The sequence below is a fragment of the Manduca sexta genome, chromosome 2 (genome assembly GCF_014839805.1).
Source record: "Manduca sexta isolate Smith_Timp_Sample1 chromosome 2, JHU_Msex_v1.0, whole genome shotgun sequence".
Lineage (NCBI taxonomy): Eukaryota > Metazoa > Arthropoda > Insecta > Lepidoptera > Sphingidae > Manduca > Manduca sexta.
In genome coordinates this window covers 6613231-6633176 of record NC_051116.1, presented here as the reverse complement: position 1 = coordinate 6633176, position 19946 = coordinate 6613231, and the positions used below count along the sequence as shown (strand labels likewise).

General features: G+C 34.8%; 2 protein-coding genes across 4 annotated transcripts in view; one reads left to right on the top strand and one right to left on the bottom strand.

The window, feature by feature from the left end:
• Positions 1-7977, bottom strand: part of LOC119188892 — a 59501-nt gene extending 51524 nt beyond the window's left edge. Inside the window, exons 1-3 of one of the 3 annotated variants that reach the window (XM_037437031.1) lie at positions 7156-7966; positions 5933-5985; positions 4300-5032 (exon numbers count right to left, since the gene is read on the bottom strand). In XM_037437031.1, the coding sequence (XP_037292928.1) occupies positions 4945-5032; positions 5933-5985; positions 7156-7317 (303 nt within the window). In that variant the 5' untranslated portion in view covers positions 7318-7966 and the 3' untranslated portion in view covers positions 4300-4944. Of the gene's footprint in view, positions 1-4299; positions 5033-5932; positions 5986-7155 lie in introns of those variants that run through there. The other 2 variants (XM_037437030.1, XM_037437037.1) reach the window with 2 other exon arrangements.
• A 6459-nt stretch (positions 7978-14436) lies between these two features.
• On the top strand, positions 14437-19470 carry LOC115456346. Its single transcript, XM_030185364.2, has 6 exons — positions 14437-14539; positions 15155-15182; positions 15794-15853; positions 16538-16609; positions 17119-17181; positions 18712-19470. Exons 1-6 carry the CDS (start codon positions 14492-14494, stop codon positions 18780-18782), a joined length of 342 nt encoding a protein of 113 aa, XP_030041224.1. The 5' UTR covers positions 14437-14491; the 3' UTR covers positions 18783-19470.
• Positions 19471-19946: the final 476 nt, after the last annotated feature.

Sequence of the window (19946 nt, the reverse complement as noted above, 5' to 3'; positions counted from 1 at the left end):
TAAAGAACACAAAAAACAGTTCAAAGTAAATTTTGGTAACAAGGCAGAGTTGATGACGGTTCAGGCAACGGCGCGAAAAAGGCACGTACATATCTGGCGACTGCTACCCAACACGACTGTTGATATGGTGACTGATCACGTCCGGAATATTTGTGGTATAAACGTACCAATAAAAGTAGACAAAATTAAACATAAAACTGAAAGAGATTACTTATTCAAAATTAGTATTCCTGAATATATGTTTGATAAATTAAATCGAGTTGATGTTTGGCCTTTTAATGCACAATTCAATGAGTGGGTTTGGTTTCGAAAGCCATCCACAAACAAAGATACCTAATAAAGTAGTTGATATATACTACCAAAATGTGCGAAGTCTTCGGACAAAATTAGACGAATTAAGAGACAATATCGCTATTTCGAAGTTTTCAATATACGCTGTAACAGAATCCGGCTGTAATGAATCCATACGTGACGCCGAAAGCGTCCCTTCAGGATTCCATATACTACGTTGCGATCGCGCTGACGGACGGAAGCGGGGTGGTGCATTTTTAGTGGCGCCACAACATTTGGAGCTTCGACGGGTACAATTATCGAATGTAGATATGGACGCTTGCATTTTTGAAATAGTCTGTGCAACGGTTCATTTAAATAACAGAAAATTATTTTTATGTTGTGTAGTCTATATTCCGGGTAGTCCCGACAGTGATTATATGTTCCTATTTAGAATAATAGAGGATTTGTGTAGTAGATATAAGGATATTATAGTAATAGGCGATTTTAATTTATATTAATGTTCTGTCAATATCAATAATTATTACGAATGTTTTGTTTCGTGTTGTGGATTCGCCACACCGCCCGCGCCGCCTCCGACACCCCCCCATTTCCGGCGCAGTGGAAGCTCACGCGTGTTATCCCGGTGCCGAAAGGTGAAGCGAGTTTTGACGTCAGCGGGTACAGACCAGTGGCCGTGCTATCGTCGCCGGCGAAGGTGTTCGACTCCGCTGTCCAGCGGTGCATGCAGCAGCAGGTGCGCCCGCTGTTGTCAGACGCCCAGCACGGGTTTCGACAGGGTCGCAGTACTGCTACCAATCTTCTCAATTTCATGGCACAAGTAGTACCGTCCGTAGACGCTGGAGTGCAGGTTGACGCTGCTTACTTCGATTTTAGAAAAGCGTTTGATACAGTAGACAACGACATATTGCTCACTAAGCTAACGGCGCGGCGGTTGGCTGCACGCCGCGTCTGTTAAAATTTTTTGCTAGCTACATGAGGGATCGGCAGCAGTACGTCGACTTCAACGGGTTCGAATCGGAGCCGTACTACACCAGATCCGGCGTGAGCCAGGGTAGCAATCTCGGCCCCCTCAAATTTATTATAATGGTCAATGACCTACCCGAGATCGTTAAACATGCCACGTGTTTAATGTTTGCAGACGACCTCAAACTGTTTCTTCAACTTACAGACCAATCTTCCACTGAACACCTGCAGGAAGATATAGATAGCATAGTTGAATGGAGTCTTAGAAACAAACTGCATTTCAATGTGGCTAAGTGCTCGGTGATGAGCTTCACACGCGCCCGAGTACCTTTGCACCAGGAATACCGGATTGGCGTGGAACCCATTCGGAGTGTCGCTGGTGCGCGACTTGGGAGTGCATCTTACGCCTGAATTGACGTTTCGTGATCATATCACGAAAATTTGCAAAAAGGCGTACAGAAATCTCGGCTTTGTGTTAAGGCAGACGCGACACTTCACCAATATCACCACCATTAGAGTACTTTACGACACGCTGGTTCGTAGTCATTTAGAGCACAGCGCGATCGTTTAGGCCCCACAAGACGACAAGTACACGACCATGTTGGAACGCGTGCAGAACAAGTTCGCGAGACATCTGTACATGAAACTCTATGGGGTATATCCGCTATATCCGCTGATGTACCCCACATTGTTGGCGGCTAGGACTAATTTATTGGCAAAAGCGGCTTTCACCCGAGCGATTAGGACCATTAATGAGGTACATGCCAAAACAGATATTTTGGCATGTAAGTGGAGTGAATTGGCAAAGATTTTGTTATTTATTCTCTGTTACACCTAATAATTAGTATTTAATAATTTTATGTTTTATTTTGTTCAATGTTTTTAATATGTTTATGATTGTTTTGTTTTTTGTTTTATACTTGTTTTTTTTTTAATTTTAAATTAATGATAGTTACCCCACATTGTCGCATTGGAATAGTTCTGTTATGACTGTGTGTGAAAAATAAAAATAAAAATAAATAAAAAATAAAAATGACCCTATATATATAGGGTCATTTTGACATTGCGTTACTAAATTAAACCACATATTCGTCATTACCTTTGCTGACATTGTGCCAAAAATTTAATTATCCATTAATAACTAATATTTTCACGAAAAATCATGGTTTTAGTTTTCAGATTTTTTGATCATTTTCTAGTTTAATGCGAATATGGTGTGCGTGAGTATATTTGACTGAAAGTATCTTGTTGCCGCTGCAACGAATTCTATTACAATAGGAGTAGCGGCTTTAGGACGCGTAAAGTTAAAATTACTTTTTATTAATATTTATTTTGTTAAAAACTTACACTTTTTTATTTTACATCTACGGATCAAGTAACTTATTGTAAAGCGTTATTTCCAAGTAGATAAGTATGTGGTTTCATTTAGTAACGCGATGTCAAAACGACCCTGTATATGTATGTAAGAAGTAGACACAACCAAAACCTAGGCAAAACTGTTAAAGAAACAACAATTAAAGTTAATTATTTAAGTTGTCAGTTCCTTTTTAAAATATTTTATGAAATTATATTTCTGAATCACTTTGACGTCAAATGTCAACAAACCATCTTACTCCAGAATACAAGCATAGAAGGAATCTAAATCACCTTCGCATACTTATCCTAATTTTTCAAATAGAAAAAAACCCGTTGAAAAGAACGAGACAAATATTGTTGCTATGGTCGGCATGCGCACACTTTACAAACATCAAACTGGTTACCTTGGCTAGGTACCTTTACGATGCCAATTAAAAACGCAAATGAATGTCAAATGTTGCCAACGCACCCACACAATATAGTTACGTGATACTTCAGCGTCTGCTCTTCAAAATTGTCTGCCTGTTTTGTAATTTTTATTGTTGATATTTAATAATTACGTAGTGCTGTTGTGAATAAATTAAACCCCAGCGAACAAAGAATGTTCTGCGTTATTATATGTCTCATTCTTCCTGTAAAGAAAATCAAGCTGAAACTGTAGTATCACGGTTATTTTAATTAAGAACTCTTTTATTATATATTAGATTTATATTTATTTTATTAACAAACACACAAACACCAATGATCAAAAAAAAGGCTCTCGGGGCACGGGGGAGAGGAGGGCTACTTCTTTACAAACGTCAGCTGTCACACTTGACAGCTGACATGTTCACCTGAGATTTGCAGGAACTACAGACTCTCAATACTGTTTGATACATCTCCCTCCTCTCCCCCCCGCCAAAAAAAAACATAAAAAAAAACATTGTTACATTAAAACTGAAATTACAGTAAGTAATTGACAAAAATGTGTTTGATTGGACACTCCACATTCTATAGAAGCACCACATTATTAAGACCGAGTACGACATGAAGTTCTATTATATGTATTGTACATCCATTAGTTTCTTTAACTTGATATACTTAATATAAAGTTATTTTTACAAACTTTACCTAAACTCCACGTATTTATATGAGACTTTTTCTTAAACCATACATTTTCATTTAGCTTAAAACAAGGTTTTCGTTTCAGTCTTATTATAATTCATAACATTATTATTTATAACTTGCTTCACTTTGGTTACAGATAAAGCTGCGTTACAGGTAGCTTAGTTCTTAAATTTCTGCTTATTAACAACTGTGCCAGTGTCAGGTTGGTTCCTGACATTGGAGCTGACCTATACTGAAGTAGCGCTATTCTATAGAGTGCGTTCGGCTAATTTTGGACGGTTTTTCAGTATGTTGCGAGGAGTCTCGAAAATATTTTTTTTCTCATAAAATATTTAAGCGATACCAACATTTAATACATGAAACTGGTTATTATTAATGCTACTTTATGTGATAATTTAATCATCTTCCAATTCTCTCTGAGGAACCTTAAAAATAGATGATAATATCTGTATAGAAATTTAAAACCCTTAGAAAAGATCGGACGTTCGCGGGGTAAGTTCGGACTCCGTTCTAATAACTCTTCTAATGCTAGTATGATAAGGTCCACAAAATCAAAGAAGTCTCAAAAATGTCAAGAAGAGCGAAATCCACCTTTATTGTTTCAATGCACATAGCGCACCCGTTCTTGGTCGTAGCATCAACTGTGGTATATAGGGTGGGGCAAAAAGAGACAACGTAGCCGCATACATAGCTTAAACTAAAAAATAACCATAGACTCTTGGTATTTTTTCGTTATACGATCTTACCCCGTGTCCGATCTTACCCGAACGCACTTAATCTGTTTTATCTCCCAAGCATTAGGTAAGTATTTTTTTTGCAATCTGAACTGCCCATTCTGCCATACCATTTGATTAAGCATACCTTGGGACTAGAATAGGTAAACGTACTACCCATACTAAACCAATTTTTTTACATTCAATTGAGTCAAAAGGAACATGATCTGGTACAATCTCTAATGGTATGCCAAAATAGGAACATCTATAATTGCACTAATTACACTCTGAGCAGATTTGCTTTAAATAGGTTTTATTTCTAATGACTTTGACATATATAATATAATTAAATAACTTTTCCTTCTAAACTCCATTATATCTGCTCCTACTTTTAAAAAAGGTAATATTGGTACTTCTTTTATATTGTTATTTTAGTAGGTTTGGCAAACTATACACTATTTTACCAAACTTTCAATGTGCACGTCAATATGGGGCCAGTAATGTTATAATATTAGAATTTGTAATCAATGGTTGAAAAAAAAGGAGTTTCGACATCCTTGCGGTCCCTCCCCTGTCTTGTCGGGTCACGTAACGAACGTCTATAAAAATAAAGCAATTAAGGTTATAGCTTAAGGTCCATTTTCATACATTTTGTTTCACCTTTAATCTGGGTAACTAAACAAGTATTGGCAAGTAAAGAATTTAAATTCACGTCTAGTTAGTGATTAGTTCTCGCAGTTGAAAGAAAAACGTAAAAATAATTAATATGCATGGATATTTCGGCCTTTAAAATTTCGTCGTATTAAATTTTTACCCAGATTAAAGGTGAAACAAAATATATGAAAAATGGACCTTAAGCTATAACCTTAAGTAAAAGAAAACATTTCATTTTGTGGAGCAGCCACTAGCCAGCACATGAACATTGCAAATATAAGTAATACAAATCTCTCGATTTTTGTTTCATTTTGCTTATCCCTAAATGACCTTATGTGATTTATTCAAAATTTTCTTTCATAATGATATTGGTTCTACTAATCTATGATTCGTAAAAAAAAGCTGTTTATCTATAGATATATCTTGTCTATATTTGTAATAATATTTTAATAAATCAGGAACACATTTTATGTCATCTGGCCATCCATTATAAACAAATTCCATAAGTTTATTCAATTCTAAACTTTAGAAGTTCCTGTTACCAATTAACTTTTATCATATTCTGTGGTACATTGCAATAGTATTGGATTAACCCATTTACTATCGGAATGTTTGCCGGCAAACGTGACATTACGCGTGTCACGAGAATATAACCTTATTATTTATTACATAATGTAATATAATGTCATGTAGCTGTCATGTTTGCCGGTAAACATTCCGCTGGTAAATGGGTTAATTAGCATTAACTGTTAGCATGCAAAATCATATTTAGCATTTCACGAATTCTCAATAATCAGACAATCCATAACGCATGTGGAACTTGATGTGGTGACTTGACTACTGACCTTGCTCCAGCCTGAATGTGCACCTCCGAGGGTGTTTCAAACTCGCCAATTCCCTGAAAAAGTTTAGCATATTTATTAATAATGATGTCCCTTTCTACATTTTCTTTTAGACTTATGCTATCTACGCTATTAATTTTATTATTTAATAAATCTAACTTCACCAATATATCCTACCCTAAAATACATTTACAATCCCTTTTATTATGAATTCAGTCTTCATTTTTTTACTCTATATTATTGTAAATATTCTTTTACCAAGTGGTTTAATCCTATTGCCCCTAAAAGCCTCTTATATAATATTAGTATCAGAATACTCTTTTTTTTTAGTACAGACCCCACAGTCAACACCGAGGAGAACCTGCGAATGGTATACTGGTTCCCCCCGGCTTAGCAACTGTGGGGTCCTAGAGAAAGAGAGGAAGAGGAGAAATAGGGGAGGAAAGAAGGGGGAAGGTAGAGGAAGTATTAGGATGGGTGGAGTGAAGAGAGGAAATGTTTGCGTTCCCTTGTAGGCATCAATGTGATATATCCAACCATGAGGTATACACACTGCACTGTGTGCCTAGTGCCACGACAAATGTCATCAAATGTGTGAGGACCAAACACACAGTATCAGATTACTCAGGGTTATCATCAGACTATGAACGGGAGTTCTTTGGGTAGTCATCACTCAGGTAGCTAGTAAAAGGCTGGTAGGTTAGCTAGGGCTAGGGCTCATGTGTTCATCGGCGAGGATTGGGACACGTTATCCTTTTATTTCCCCCTACTTGCCAGCCCGAGCTGGCTAGTTTGGTGTGTACCATGTTATTAATTATTTTAATGATAGGACATTCACATGAGACCAGTATCACATTTCAATTTTTTCAACCTCAATGATTTCTAACCACCCATTATTTTGAATATAAAAATATAAAATGACAAATTTTAAGTTGTCCTTAATCTTGTTCTGAATTATTATTTACAACATCAATCTTTTCTGACTCAGGTACACTTTTATTCTTACATCCATTAGCAAAATGATTTAATTTATGACAATTATTACATGTTTTCTCATAAGCAAGGCACTGCCTCGGGCCATGTATTGAATTACATTTCAAGCAATGATAAATGTTTCTGCTAAAATTGTTATAAAGTTGTTTATTCCTGCTTAAATTATTATAGTACTTAACTTCTTTATTACTATACTTTCAGCTGTGACGGTTACATATGGTATTGACACTCACTGAATGGTCAGCCTGCTTCTGCATGGCTCTGGCATGCTCTCTGGACAGCTCTGCAGCTTTGCACTTCTTCACTGCCTTGTCAAAAGTGGGGTCACATATTTCCAAGAGTTTCCATTGTAGATGTTTGTCTGTGATGCCCATGACTATTCTGCCTCTTAACATTTACTAGTTTCTTAATATTGGGGTAAAACTATCGAAACTTTCACTTCTTGTATTCGGTTACTGAAGTTAAATGTATTGAACACTTCATGTTGTTTTAGTGAACAATATTCATCGAACGCTTCGAGTACTTTCTCCTATTTTGTAGGTACTTATTACTGTAGTAAATTAATATAGAAGTCTTGTGCTTCGAGGCCTATACAGTTTAGCAGCATTGCTGCTTTTCTGTTCTCGTATATTCTTTCAAATCCGTCCGCAGTGATGAAAATTTGATTTTTTTTTTTTAATTTTTCCATCTCGTATAGTCTTCCACAGCATGGAGTGACAGCGCTGGACGCATCTTGAATTCTGCTTGTGCAATTTTTTCGAATGGTTCTTCTTTGAGTTTGCCATTATGTTTTACACCAACTAACAAAATTATTCTGCTAATATTTGTAAAATTTCGACGAAATCGAAGTATTTTTATTCATAGCTTCGTAAAATCGACTGCGCCATGTAGTATCACGGTTATTTTAATTAAGAACTCTTTAATTATGAATTAGATTCACATTTATTTTATTAACAAGCACACACGGACAGCAATGAATTTTATAATTCTCTTCGCCACTGACCCACAACAAAGACTAAGAAAAGATTGAGCCAATCTGTGGATTACTGCCAATGACCAAAAAAGGCGTCAGCCGTCACACTTCCACTTGACAACTGACACCAGTCTGTCGCAACTTCATAGTAAAAAACAAATGTATGAAATGGAGCTAAATTTTAATGGCGACTATATTTGTCTCGCTCACTTTCTTAGTCTTCCTCACTCTCTCCACAAAGTCATTCAAATCATTCTCTTGGCGCTCTGTTTCGATCAAATGTTACCGGCGGTACCATATTTTTAGGCGAAAAAGTGTTTATTTACCATGTGTAGAACTGCAAATAGGTGTTTGAAATTTTTTATTTGGATTTAGTTTTATGCGGGAGATTTTATTTATAAGAATAACCTATAGGAAATGTGAAATATGTGGTTTGAGATTGGAGCGTAAAGATGGCATAAAACGTTATTTTATGGCTAGATTTCCTCTAGATGAACTTCGGTAAGTTGGAATTTCTATATTTAACAGATCTTTGTTTTGATTTTCATTCATAAATCTTAGTTTTTTCTCTAATAAATTAGTTGTTGAAAGTTTTGAATCAGGGAAATAGAGTTGGGAAACAATATTTAAATTGTCGATATTTTTACTTTCAGGTGTAAAGAATAGGTAAAAATTGCAGAAATGAGGATCTAGCTTATTTGTCTATTGAAAAACTTCATCCATAAAAATTCGTTTGTGGAAAGCATATTAAAAATTACGATTTAAAGAAAAAAGGAACACAGCTGAAAATGTTACGTTTGACTGAATAAAAATTATAATTGTACTCACTTCTTTATTTTACCTTATACTAGATTGACGGTCGTGAAACCGCCAATGACAGCAGTATTGTCATAGGCGGTTTCGCGATAACAATAAAATATATTTTATTTTCATTCCGGCGGATATTCTGAATATGCAGATTATTATCGATTTCGATATTCCTACTAACTGGACATCACTAATTCATTTTTAATCTTATGTTGGTAGCACTTTATGATGCTCGTTATTGTCGTTATGTTGGCTATGCTAACTTAGCCCTGTTTTGACGTTTCTTACATTATTATTTTTATATATGGAAGTCCCGTCTCTTCTTACGTAGTATTTGTATTCTCTTTGACTGACACCAGGCTACCAACAGAGTGACCAACTCCTAAAAAAAAAATAGCCCTAGAGTCACGATAAAATATCCCCAAATAGCCCTAAATGCAAATTCAAAAACGGCAAAAAAAAGCCCTGTACTGTCAATGTTATTTTGTACGGTGTAGTGTATACCTATCTGAGAATATTATTTAAATAAGTTCCCTGTATTATTACAATTCAAAGGCCGAAGCCATCTTTGCAGTTGCGAAGATCAGAGAGAATTATAATACAGCATCTCAGAAAAATGCTTGTCATTGTCCTGAGTACAGCGTGGATGGTGAGTGAGGTAGTGACCGTGCCCATAGAGTATTATGCCGGATTCACACTCTCAGATTCGTGATAATTCGTACAGGTTCCGCAGCAGTGTGTCTTTAGTAATAACTTGAACGATTTGCCTTTTTAATTGTTTTTTGTTCAGTCAAACACTAATAAATACAAACATTTTTATGACTCTAAAAATAGCCCTAAATTTTTTTGGGCCCTGAAAAAGCCCTCTACACATATTTCTGCCCTAAATTTAGGGCTAAAAGCCCTACGTTGGGAAGCCTGGCTACCAACTCCTAAAAAAAGCCTTAAAGACAAGAAAAAATATTCTCAAATAGCCCTGAGCAAAATTCAAAAATCCAAAAAAAAAACCTGTTCTGTTAATATTATTTTGTAGTACATGCCCAATGTGTATGCCTATTTAAGAAAATTATTTAAATAAGTTCCCCGTTTTATTAAAATTCAAAGGCCGGATCTATGAATTGACAACATTACAAAATCAAAACGTGCCTAAAACAAAAATACCGTTTCTTACTTTTTTTACTCTGAGTTCGATTATGAATTTCAATTTTTTTTAATAAATAATTTCAAATAAAAAAAAATTAATACCAAAAAATTGTTGACGTCATACATACAGTTGAATGAAGTAGTTCCTTGGCCCACCTTAGTATTTATTAAAAAAAAAAACTAAGACACCGTCATTTGTTAGTGTCACAATATGTCAATATTACAATCAATGACTAAATATAAAGAGGACAGGCCTCAAAAGTTAGCTATATGAATAAGTTATATTTATGTTGTAGGGAAATCGACAACGAATTGTCAATATATATGTCTATCTCTTTTACTCAAAGCTTATTTGGAACGCAACAAAAAAAGACAAAAATAATTGCTTTCTTCGAATATGGCACTATTTCGTTTACTTCAACACACTGGGACCGCCTTGCGGCAGAAACGCCATTTATTGCAGCCCAGTCAGCAAGTACATGTAGTGTCAGACGATGTAAACAAATCTTCATAAATATTGAATTTAAAGTAATATAATCATATTTTCAATTGTTCAGTGTGTTTATTAGTGTATTTGTTAAGTTTCGAAAATGACTCAGTGTTGTGTGAAAGGATGCAAATCGAATTCACGCAAGAAAGGCCCCGGAATATCTTTTCATAGGTTAGTAACTGCTTTTACCGAAAATTAGTAAATATCTTTGTATATTTACTATTTGGATGTATTTTTATCAATTAAAATTATATGTGGATCTTGTTTGATAAGCTTTGAACCCTTTTAGGCGTGATTTATATCCATTAAAATCATTATGTTTGTTTACACACGAGCTTAGGGATGAGTGGATTTGTTTAGAAATTATTGATATCGATATTTTAACAGACGCCCGTTTATCAGTTACGGTTTTTGTCTTTGAAAGAATGTTAGAGCACACATCAATATTGTATTATCCAGAACGACAATCTAAGTGAAATTAGAATATTTTTTTAGATTACCAAAAAATTTAAAAACCAAGGCAAAATGAATTGAGAATATTGGGCGACGTAATTGGAATCCTACACCAAATTCATATATTCGTTCTTTACATTTTGAGAAGAAATGCATAAACCACTCGTTTAATTAACGCGAGTAAAAGATAACTGTTTTCCAATAATATTCCCGATAAGTAAAATAGCAATGATTATTATACTTCACCTAATAGTAATATTACTTTAATATATTGCTATGAATAAAATTAGAATTGTTACATAAAAGAATAGATAAACATAAAAGAAACAACATAAAGATGAAATGTAAGATATATTTTTACAATTGGCGGTCTTATGTTTCGAGCAACCTTTGCATGCACGGAATTAGAAACATAATTATATTGTTGTTATTGCAAATAATTATTATAATTGATTATCTTAACCACCATCTTTACGCTCATTGATTTTAGTTTGCTGAAACATAGTTATGTCGAGTCGATCAAAGAGCATAATAATAAAATAAAATAAAAACCAACCAAATAATTGCTGGCTACGCTATCTTATTCCATTTATCGTGTATTAAGTAAATATCTTAATCTGTAACTTAAATTTTTAGCAAGGAATAGTGCAACATACAAATATAGATCAAACACAACTGGATGTTTGTCACAACAGGTACTGCTTTCTTTAACAATTGTTACTTATAAATCAGTTTCAGTTTGTTTGTTTAAGTATATTATGGTTTGTTATATTTATATTATGGTAGAAACTAACCCCTTTCGTATTTGACCTTTTTTGGGCTTGTTTATCTCTCTTTTAATTCTTCGATGTCGATACAAAATTTTCGATACTAGCATATCACTATTGTAAGGGGCGGAGTCGGCGCCATTTTATGCATTAAATGTGCCGCGTGTCACGTGACCATATCACTTATCCTCTATACTCTTTTATCATTATTTATTTATTTTATCTACAATAGGTACGTCATTACAACTGTCACTTTCAAAGAAAGAGAGATTTTTTTTTTTTATTTTGATTTTCCCTTTATTATCGTCATTAATAGTGCTTTCAATGAGATTCAGTACGATAAGGCCTAAGCCAAGTCTTCATATTATTTCCTTGTTTAATTATTATATAAATAAGGCCGAAGCCAAGTCATAAGTTTTCTTGTAAATTATTTTCATTTTTCCTTATATATCAATGGTTTTAGCCTAGTTGAAAATTTAGACTCCTTCTATGCTTGTTATTGTTCTGAAGTTTGCATATACAATTTCATTAAACACTTTTTTTTTTATAGCGCTATTGCACATTTTACTAAGTTTTAATTGAAAATGCATATTCAGTATTTAAATGTTACACATGTACAAAGCGTAATTGAACAGAACAACGGACTTTCGAGACTCTATAAATGTGTGTGGATTTTTTTTAATAAAACCAGGTTCTCGGAGTAATAAAGTGTTAACACATCAACAGCACCGGCCGAGCACTGCCTAAAAGGGTTTTTGTATAAATGTCCTCAAATTTCAAATCTTGTCCAATGAGTTTATTAACTACTAGCTTTTGCTCACGGCTCCGCCCGCGTTATAAAGTTTTTCAGGCTAAAGTTTTCCGTTATAAAAGTAGTAGTTTCCCGGGAGCCTATGTTCTTCCCAGGGTCTCAAACTGTCTCCATACCAAATTTCATCTTAATACGTTGAGTAGTTTTTGAGTTTAACACGTTCAGGCAGACATATGCAGCAAGGGACTTTGTTTTATAATATATTTATTAGAACTTTTTAAGAGGAACAATCCCGTCATATATCATTGTTGCATAACTTTAACCGTTTACGCAGCGCACGCAACGGAAGCTCTCAAAACTAATAATTTCTCCCCGTTTTTGCAACATGTTCCATAACTGCTTCGCTCCTATTGGTCATAGCGTGATAATATATAGCCTATAGCGCTCCACAGATAAAGGGCTATCCAACACAAAACGATTTTTTCTGTTGAAACCGGTTCCAGTTCCTGAGATTAGCCATAACTACTCCGCTCCTATTGGTCATAGCGTGATGATATATAACTTTGAGCACTCCACAAACAAAGGGCTATCCAACGCAAAAAGAATTTTTCAGTTTGGACCGGTAGTTCCTGAGATTAGCCATTACTGCTCCGCTCCTATTGGGTATAGCGTGATGATATATAGCCTATAGCACTCCACGAACAAAGGGCTATCCAACGCAAAAATAAAGTTTCAGTTTGGGCCGGTAGTTCCTGAGATTAGCGCGTTCAAACAAACAAACAAACAAACTCTTCAGCTTTATATAATAGTATAGAGTATAGATGTCGCAGTAGTCAAAGTTGCGTTAATGATGAGATGTGTATTCGTCTGCCAAGTTTGAATTTGACGCCCTCTAAATTCGCCGCCCGGGGCACGGGCCCTGGCTTGCCCCCAAAGATCCGGGGCTGACTGAGAGTGTTATAAACGTAAGAGTAGACAAATATAATGAGAAAGCTTCGAACTGCTATGCTATCGGGAGCTACACGTGTTATTGTGAGTCAACCATAAAAGATAGACATATGTTGTCGTGGGATATTTTTTATATAATTTTAAGGCGAACATTTCCGTCATACATGATTTCTGTGTAGCTTTAACCATTAAGGTTGCACACGCGGCGGAAGCTTAAAAAATGGAGTAACTTCTCCCGTTTTCCCATCATTTCCCTTCACTGCTCTGCTCCTATTAATTGTAGCGTGATGAAAAATATGCTATAACCAGCACAGGAGTATGACAAATAATTGTACCAAGTTTCGTTAAAATCCATCGCGTAGTTTTTGTTTCTATAACGGTTATACAGACAGACAGACAGACAAAAATTTTACTAATTGCATTTTTGGCATCAATATCGATCCCTAATCACCCCCTAATAGTTATTTTCGCAATATATTTCATGTACAGAATTGACCTCTCTACAGATTTATTATAAGTATAGATAGATAAAAATGGAATATAGAAAATGATTGTCATTCTTCTTAAATAAAATATATGTCATGATTGTATCTTCAAAAATTATTTATTATTTTCCACATAAAACTATCAGATTAAACCGAAGCTTAAACAGTTATTTTCCCGTGACACGCGTAATGTCATGTAGCTGCCATGTTAGCCGGCTAACATTCCGTTGGTAAATGGGTGGTTTGGCAAACGCTTACCAAGCAGGCACAGTCTTTCTGTATTCGACTGATGTGTCAACTATATGTAAATGATGATGATAATATCAGCCCTATATTATATACTGTCCCACTGCTGGGCACGGGCCTCATCTACTACTAACAGGGATAACGCCTTAGTTCACCACGCTGGTCTAGTGCATATTCATAGACTTCTCAGACCCACAAAATTTTTATAGTGAACTTCTCAGGTACGCAGGTGTCCTCACGATGTTTTCCTTCACCGTTAAAGCATGTGATAATACACATAATTTTAGTAAAGTTAGAGATGTGTCCTTGGGATTTGAACCTGCAGATTCGTCTCGGCAGTCCATTCCACACCCAATTAGGCTATCGCTGGTTTTTTGAGTTACTTACTAGTGGAAAAAGCCGACATTCTCGCTAATAATATCATTATAACACGTCACAGTCTGCAAACTGAACAAATAGTCATAAGAAGGCGCCATATTGGCCTCAGTTTAGCAAAAACATTCACCATGAAATACTTTGTGATTACGTTCTTCGTGTTTTCTTTGTTTCAAGTGGTAAGACTGTAATTTTCTTAGTCTATTGGTATTTATTTGTGTTTAGGCGTCTGTGCATTCAACACAGGGAGAAACGTGCAAATGGAATACCGGAATTCCCCAGTTTAGCCATTGCAGGGACCCCGTGGACAGTAGAGAAGGTCTCTATCTTCCTTACTGTCCACGAGGCCCCTGCACTCGCTAAGCTAAGTTGGGGAAGGTTTTTTTTCTTATTTACAAGCGTACAGCAAAATGACCCCAATAACAATATCTTACCATCAGCAAGATCAAACTTGCAAAGTAAACCCGTCGTGCCGGCTTAGCACACCAAATAAAAGTCGTATTAGATCATAGTAAAGGAGTTTAATACAATAATGGCATTATGAATATTGATACGTTGAAAATGATAATAAAAGGAATAACGACAATTCCAAGGTGTAATGAAATCAATAATTTCACTGGTGGTGGGATATTCGTTCCCGTCCGGATAAGCACCACACAAGATGTAAAAACTGCCATAGTGCCCATGTATTCGCGTTTCGCATCAGCCTGTGTATTCGGTTTCGAGCAGGCCGGCATAATAATTTACTGTCAACAATAGGCCTTTTTTATTAAAGTAATGTTTAATCGTTTCAGGTACTGCTACAAAATGTGAGAAATGAAGGTAAAGAACTTTTTTCTTTTTTTTATTTTTATTATAGAATACTTATGCACTAAATTACATTAAGACTAGATTGTATTCCTTAAACCTATGCCCTAATTTAAATTATACTACGGAAACGACTCTACAAAAAACAATTAATATAAACATCTGCTTATACTTAATTGAGTTATATAACATGAACCTAGTGGAATTGGAGTCGGTTGCCTAATCAGCTAAAGCTGTCAATGTCATATTGGTATAGTGTTTCATATTTTTTAAATAGATGGCGCTGGTTTCGTTCAAACGGTGTTACGGATAAAGTTACTTTGGACTTTGTAACAACAAAAGGCTTTACACGGGAGCGAAGCCGCGAGCAACCCCTAGTACCTATATTAAATACTAACACTACTGAATTACTACTGAGAGGGTTTAGGCTTTTGTCCACCACGCTAGCCTAGTGCGGGAAGACTACACATTGTTGAAATTTTTATGTAGAAAATTCTAGAATGGTTTTATCAACATCTCATGTCTCAGGATGGCGAGCGCAGTATAATATCTAACAATACTTTGTAATTTAAAGTGTTGGATGGCAACTTTGTAATAACACAAATTTTATTGTTACCTCTCCCCAGATGACGGTTCTTCATCAGATAAAATGAAAATGTCTGCATCAACGCTCCTGCGAGCTATCAGTAAGTTTGTTATGGTTATGTAAATACACGATATTCCTGAATAAATAATCCACCAACTAAAGTATAATACATACACTGCAATAACTTGTTAATCTCCATTTAAAGTATAAAAATAAATCGCGATAATTTGATAGCGACAATAATTGTGACATCCATTGTTTTTGACTTTCGCAGTATTTATATGCCTTATTACATCCTTCCTAATCGAATTTCGGCCACCGCGACCAATCTCAATGGAGATCAGCCAAGAACGCCGAACATATTATAGTGTTCAAGTGTGTGCGCAATACACAGGCGCACTCCCTGTTCCTTTACTCGCATATTTCGGTGAGACGGCTCACATGAGCGGGGAGAGATATTATATGCCTTAAGGGGCTTATTCATATATACAATTCAGTTAATAACTATCAAAATAGACAATTTAATAAAGTATATTTTGGTAGTTGAAATGATTCAAAAAGACTTAAAATTACTTTCTTAAATAAATCATTCGTGCGTCTTTGCATTTTCCAGCCGTAACTAGTACACCGAAAATGTATGGAACGAATACTCAAGGCCGTTTGCTTGAGAAAGAGTCTTAAGCTTTTTTTTATTAAATACATGAAATGTCAAGTTGAGATTCTTCCCAAGGTGAAATTGACCTACTAAAAGTATGGCCGTAACATTTTTTTTTTGCATTTTCAGATTTTGTAAACAACGCATTTAATGAAAAGAGTTTCTATAATGAAGTGACTGATGATCAACAGCAACTCATAAGTAAGTTTCAAATCATTTTTAACGGCGATAGCCTAGTTGGGTGTGGAACAGAATGCCGAGATAAGTGTGCTCAGGTTCAAAACCCAGGGCACACATCTCTGACTTTTCTAAAATTATTTGTGTATTCTGTATGAATTATCGCTTGCTTTAACGGTGAAGGGAAACATCGTGAGGAAACCTGCATATATGAGAAGTTTTATGGGTGTGTGAAGTCTACCAATCTGCACTAGGCCAGCGTGGTGGACTAAGGCCTAATCCCTCTCAGTAGGAGAGGAGGCCCGTGCCCAGCAGTGGTGTCCTACTGCTATACTATAGCATAAAGTTCTATTATACACACACTAGTCAATACTATTATATAAAGTTAAAGAGTTTGTTCGTTTGAACACGCTAATCTCCGGAACTACTGGTTCGAATTAAAAAATATTTTACCGTTGGGTAGCCCATTTTTCAAGGAAGGCTATAGGCTATATAATTTATTTATATAATCCATGATTGTTGCTAATTTTCAGATTTTATCATCAAGAATTTAAGCAATAATCCTCAAGTTATGTCATCGGTGGAAAAGATTAAAGGTAAGAACCATATTTATTATACAAAAGTCACCCTCTTTCTTTTTTATTACTTTTCTTTCAATGAACAGTCACACCGGCTTTGCTCTTTTATTATATTTATTTGTTTAAATACCTGTTATAATATAATAAAGGTTATAACTCAGGCTTCTCACTGAGTTTGATACTTGTGTTGCAAATGCTTACAAATTAGGTTTAAAACTTTATTCTCATAAGATATATGATACTTTTCACTAATAATGAGTTACGTAGTTTTTTTAATGCTTTGATTGACGAGACGAACTTGCCGTTCGCCTGATGGTCAGCGATACGGCCGCCCATAAACACTAGATACACCATCCAACACCTCAAATTACAAAATATTGTTTGATATCCCACTGCGCTCGCCATGCTGAGACATGAGATGCTACGTCTTATTTATAACTTAAAGTAGAAATATTAGTTAGCCTCTGTATTTCAAATAATCAAAGCAAATAAAAAAAAAATAACAGACTCAGATCCGAAGTGTTAAGTAATTATGAACTATAGATCTATACAAGAAAACAAATATACTGCCTATGAAATATACAAAATAAAATTGAAGATAATATGTAGCAACATAAACAAATGTCTAGATAGATATACAAAGCTTAATGCGTATATTAGCATATTTTCTAGTTATACTATTTTTATATTAATATCTAAGGACGCTGTGACATCTTGTCACACGGACATTTCAAATAAGACTTCTTACTAATAACTTTATGAGCACAAATTCGGTCCTAATGTCCGATCTATAACTAACTATCAGTGGCGAAGCGTCCATACAAGCCGATTCCTACCGGGTTACCTTTTGTAAATTAACTTAAAATAATAAATGATAAACATAACTATATAATAATACTGTATTCAAACAAGTCATCCTATACTTATTTCATTAAATCAATACTTCAACGATTACGGTACATAGTTCATATTATCAATTCGTTAAATCGTAACTCGCGCGCAGTGCTCGCGCCTTATAGTGTTCGAAGTGAACCCAGCCGCGCATAGCTTCCCTCGCGATATTGTTGTCTCTTTCACACGCAGCGCGGTGTCTTTGTCTAATCTTTTGGAAGTGACGTAAAAATACATGTGTGCGTGCGTGTATGTGTACTTCAGGGTAACCCGAGAATTTGCGGCTTAATGTTGGGCCATTGGCGCGAAATTTTTTAATAATTTAGAATGTATAATATTAGTGTTTGTGTATAGTGTGCTTTATTAATTTTTGTTGGGCTCTTTTAAATAAGTACCTATGTTCAAAATATGTGATTATTTGTTAAATTTAGAGTTTAGAAATAATGTTTATGTTAGAAGGAAATTATTATGTATTATAATATTTTATTGATTTTTATTTATTGTGAACAGCGTATTACATGTTAACTGTAGAAAAAAAAATTTCCTCGGGTTACCTTTTGAAAATTTTCACCCTTCGCCACTGCTAACTATTCTTTTTATATTAGATATTACTTACTATATTAGATTTTATAATGATTAATGTTCATCATATTCTAGGAAAGCTGATGAAAATGGCTGCCAACCTGAAGAATGAAGAAGGATTCGAAGATCTACTCCAGACTCCTTAATCTTATTAACGCTATATAATATTTTTACTAGACACTGGATTATATGCACTATAAAAATTACATATGAATGCAAATGTGCACTAAAATCAGGCGAAATATGCATAAAATACGCAAAAGTAAAATACTATTACAATTTATGTCTATTTTCACATAAACCTATTGTAATTTTTATGACAGTATATATCTTTTTTTTTACATTTTCTATAGTAAACTTGTGTAGTTTGTCATCTAATTTTAATTTGTCATGCGAAAGTAACCTCTCTACGTCACCTCATTGGACAGGATTTGAAATTTGGCTATTAATGCAAAATCCAAGACCCTGGTTTTATAAAAAAAGCATAATTGCCACAGACTTTTAGCGACAGTCTCAAAAGTTCGTTACTCGGTTAAATCATTTTGTTCATACCTGTGTAACACATTTAATAACTGAATTCCGCACTATCAATAAAAAGTTAGGAAAATATGCAATAGCGCTATAAAAATTGCATAATACATTTGCTTATGCAAACTGTGTATAATCCGATGTCTGGTCCTTAGACAATTAATTAGTACGTTTAAATTAGCTCAAAGTAGCAAATCAACTGTTTGCTGGATGATAGATACTTAGATATAATAACTATCTTACTTATATAAAAATTACTGAAAAATAATTTTTATTTGATAAAAAATAAATGGCTTAATGTATTTATTTGTTCAATGATTTATTATGTTTACGCGAATGTTAGACATTAATATAAAACTGTTTTACGGATTTTATCACGATTTTTATATTATAATTTTCTCCCAAATTTTCGACGACTTACAGCCTACGTGGTCACAGGGTGGACTGAGGCGGTCATCAGAAAATTCAAAGTTACAATAGATATCTATCCACATTTTACAATTATACAACTTTTTAAATTTTATCTGTTGGCGGTCCGATCTACGCAGAATGAGCTCACAGTGTCTTGAAGTCTGGCAGCCAGTCTTTTAAGTTCCGATTTAATTAAGGTTATAGCTTAAGGTCCATTTTTCATACATTTTGTTTCACCTTTAATCTGGGTAAAAATTTAATACGACGAAATTTTAAAGGCCGAAATATCCATGCATATTAATTATTTTTACGTTTTTCTTTCAACTGCGAGAACTAATCACTAACTAGACGTGAATTTAAATTCTTTACTT